This window comes from Emys orbicularis, chromosome 2 (assembly GCF_028017835.1).
Source record: "Emys orbicularis isolate rEmyOrb1 chromosome 2, rEmyOrb1.hap1, whole genome shotgun sequence".
NCBI lineage: Eukaryota > Metazoa > Chordata > Testudines > Emydidae > Emys > Emys orbicularis.
The window spans coordinates 130,688,123-130,692,101 of record NC_088684.1 but is presented as its reverse complement, the minus strand read 5'-3'; the positions used below and the strand labels follow the sequence as shown (position 1 = coordinate 130,692,101).

The 3,979-nt window shown below is 44.4% G+C and overlaps 1 protein-coding gene across 1 annotated transcript; it reads right to left on the bottom strand.

Moving 5' to 3' along the window:
- Window positions 1-1,288: 1,288 nt before the first annotated feature.
- Window positions 1,289-3,979, bottom strand: TM2D2 (TM2 domain containing 2). The gene is made up of 4 exons (XM_065399576.1): window positions 3,747-3,979; window positions 3,145-3,232; window positions 2,147-2,262; window positions 1,289-1,757 (listed from the first exon to the last, which is right to left on the bottom strand). Exons 1-4 carry the CDS (start codon window positions 3,977-3,979, stop codon window positions 1,544-1,546), a joined length of 651 nt encoding a protein of 216 aa, XP_065255648.1. The 3' UTR covers window positions 1,289-1,543.

The window sequence follows — 3,979 nt, the reverse complement described above, 5'->3', positions numbered from 1 at the left end:
CAGATACTAAAATGCCCAGATTCCATTTACATATATTCTTTAATGCTGCCTTGTGTCTCCCTTGCTTGTTTTTGTGTTTTTAGTTTCTGCTGTGATCCTTCTTCTACCAACCCTGCCTTAGTTACTCCTCCACCAGTTGTACCCTCCTCCCCAGTCCTCCTCAAAATTACACTTGTGGTATATTTGTGTATTACACTGCTATGAACCTTTAACATACTACATGCTTTTAACTAAGCATACAAGTTGCTAGAGCTACTGCCTCTTAGACCAGAGCTACAACTGGGAAGATATGTTCTTTTCCACTTGTGCTATCTTACAAATATCCTGAACAGACACCTGGACTTGGCCATGAGCTGTACTGTCCCTTGTGTATTTCTCCCCTTCCCCTCCAATCCTGGAAAATGAGTCGAATTGTACAGCTGTCTTCAGAGCACACACACTTGCCTAGAAAACCTGCTGCAGCTTCCCCTAGAAATCAATGCCAAAACTTCCTGTTACCAGTACAGTTGGTGATTCTGACCCTAGCCAAAATTTACAAATCAGTGCTTGTATTTATGCAGTGGATTTCTATAACTTATTTTACAGTTGTTCTACCTTTCCTTCACCCTGTTTAGCACAGAAGTCAAAAGCACAGCAAATTCATTCACCTACACCAATGACCTAAATTTCTCCCTCTAATTCCAAGAGCTTTAATAGTTAATTTCAGTCCAACTACATACGAACAAAAAAGCCTCCTTAGCTATTTTTACCTTACAACTAATGAAACTTAAACTAGGGCAAGTGGAGCTTTGCATAGAAGGTTGAACAGACCGACTCCTACACCTACTACAGCAACTAAGATAGTGCAGCAGCCCCTGTTTTTCCATACACTTTTTATTTTAAGACATTTGCTTGACTTTCTGTGCTTGTAGGTTCTGCTCCTTTTACAAAGGCAAGAAGGTTCACCTCTCTAAAGTATTCTTGTACAATGCCGTGTATAAGACCTAGGAACCAATGTTGAATAAGTTAAAGTTGTGCTGCTCAAAGCTTCTCCCATTTCTACATATCACTGAGTTAAGTAAATAGCTCATAAGCTTAATTGTTGATCACTTCCACAGCACACTGATATTTGTCATTAAGGAAAATTTCATCACGTGTACTTCTATAATTCAATAAACCTCTGAAAAATCTACTGCACTGGGAACAGCTACACTTTACAGTGGAGAGGCTAAAAACAGCACTTTAGCACATGCTATTGTGAAACATTAGCATGAAAGTGAACACCCAAAGAAAGGTACAATACTTAACTGCCATGTCAAATCTGTTATTCTGGAGAATAGGAAGAATATACAGTGAGTAGTTTATTTGTAAATGAAATTTGAGGTATGTACAAAGAAGTTAGGCATAGCATTGTTCTGCAACTGCATTCACTATGCAAATCCAGAATATATTTATACCCCCCAAAAAATTTTTTTTCCAAAAAACAGGCTGTATCCAGTCATACAGGGACAGATGCCACATTAACTTCTCCTGCTGTCAATTCTCAAATAGTATTTTTTTCTGTTCAGTAAGTCGTGCACCAGTTGCTGCCATCACTAGGCATCAACCCTCCAGTAATAAGGAGAATAAGGTCAACAAACCACCAGATACCAAGTCCTCCAAGAGTTAGTAGTTTTCCCACTGCTGTCCCTGTATGGCCCAGACAGAATCGATCCACTCCAAAACAACCCAGGAAGAAGGAGTAGAGTAAAGTGGTTATAAAGTAGTGGCCAGTGTACCTACAATAAATGAAGAATGAATAAATTAAAACCTCAAATACAGTTTCATTTGAGGAAAGGAGGAAAAAAAACACCCTTTCATAAACTTGAGCCTTTGCTGTGTCAACCTCCTCAATTTTTACAGTGTGGCTCCCTCTAATGGACTTTGGGGAATTTACATATTATAACCCTTAGGAAAATATGGGCCAATGAACAATGCAATCCAATAAAACACAAAGGAGTTCCCACGGTATCCTGAGGCAGGGAGCAAATCCATTAGACAGAGGAAGGATAAAAATACATACAAAGTTACAACAACCCAGCCAATAGAGCAGCAAGTTACAATGACGTCTTAGCTACCAACCCAATCTTTCAAAATGTAATATATTTCTGGAGGAAATAAATCTTACTTTATACATGGTTTATTCCCTCGTAGAAAAGTCCGAGGCTCTGCACACTCAATACCATCTAGTGCTTTGCACTGCACTGGAGTGTGGTCTACGTCGCTATAGGCTTGGCCACCAAACTGTCAGAGGGAAAACAAATCACACACACAATTGAGAAATTATTTACCTGGGGGAGGAGGGAGGGAGGAAAAGGCCAGTTAAAAGGATATTTTCTTATCACAAAGTAAAAGGGCAGAGAGCCCTCAGTACTAAGTGTTTAATACTTATTGTTGGTTCAGTAAATGCCTGCAGTCTTGTTCAGTCACTATGTTATTTTTGGTCCTCAATGATGTTTATAACTCCTCCGAGTTTAGAATGATCTGCAAGTTTCATTAACATACACGCTATGCTTCTCCCCGCACCTTATCATGTCACTATGAATTCTTTGTCAGTGGACAAAGATTTAACTGTGCCCTAGTGGCCAATAGTCCACAATATATCACCTTGTACATCAGCTAACTGAAAAACCTCAAGTGCTTCAATCCTGTTGCTTTTCCCATGGGAAGCAGAGCAGATTACTGTGGAGGGATGAGAAAGAAAAGAGTAGTTTTCACCCTCACAAAACTGCTCGTGGGATAGAAAAGTGGACCCTGCACCTTTACCTCTTCCCTAAGAGGTCCATGATCAGGAAGAGCAAGTGCCTTGGAAACCTTTTCCTTTCACTTCCTGAATACTGCTTCTGCCAGGAGAGGGGAACTTCCACAATCCACAAACTTCTATGGGTGAGGGAGAAGCACATCCCCAAATCCACTGGCTGCAGAGCTACAGCAGAAAGCTCTTGGGGAGGTGTTCTATTCCCTTATGCTGGCATAGCACTCTTGGTTGCAATTATTACAAACCACCCTCTGCTTCTAAGGAGAAGTTCCATTCAGGTTAAGGCTCCATGGATATCCAAGACACCCCCCCCCCCCAGTGTGTGAATACCCTTTGAGAAGTTACAAAATCATCTTTTTTCAGCCCACCTTAACACATCCATAACCTAATTCTCGCTGTGCAGTAATATTTCCGACATGGTCTACTGGATCCTCACATTCAATGAACTCTTCTGGCCTGTAAATGATCAAAATCCATCATGACAGGTTTCACACAGTTAAATGGGGGGTCGGGGGGGGAGAGAGAGAATAAGTTAACTCAAAAAGGAAAACATCATGTTGAGGTCCCCCATCTTCCCCTTCACATGCACCATCGCGAGCCCTGTCACCCATTCTTGCATGTGCTCCATTTCCTGTTATCATCCCATCTATCCCAGCCCATCACCTGTCTTCCCTGCATACATCCCACTTTGTCATCCCTTTCTGAATGCCCCTTTCTGCTGACCACTATGCAGGGGTCTCTTTGCTCAATATAAACCTGTTCTCAGCACAAGACCAGCTCCTCGCATTGCCCTTTCCCCTGTGCCCCAGCTCTCTGCCTTAGCATCACATCACTCCCCAGACCTCTCCTTACCCCCACATTGTTCTTCCTCCTCCGCCCCCAGCCCCCCTCATCACTCCCGCTCCCCACCTTGTCCCTCCCCTTCTGTGCCCACCCCGCCCTCAGCAGCCCCCTGCCCTCGCCCACTCACAGGTAGGTGCAGAGCACAAGTGGCGCCTGCGGGTCCCCGTAGTCACAGGCGGGGGCCGGGCTGCCCGCGGGCTGGTCGGGCTCGGCCTCCCCGGGGTCCCCGCTCTCCGCCCCGGTCGCGTTGTGCTGGTGGCTCCGGGACACGCCCTGCAGCAGCAGCAGGTTCCCCAGCAGCAGCGCTGCTTGCCCGCACAGCAGCACGTAACTCACCGGCCACCCGACCCCCGGCACCAT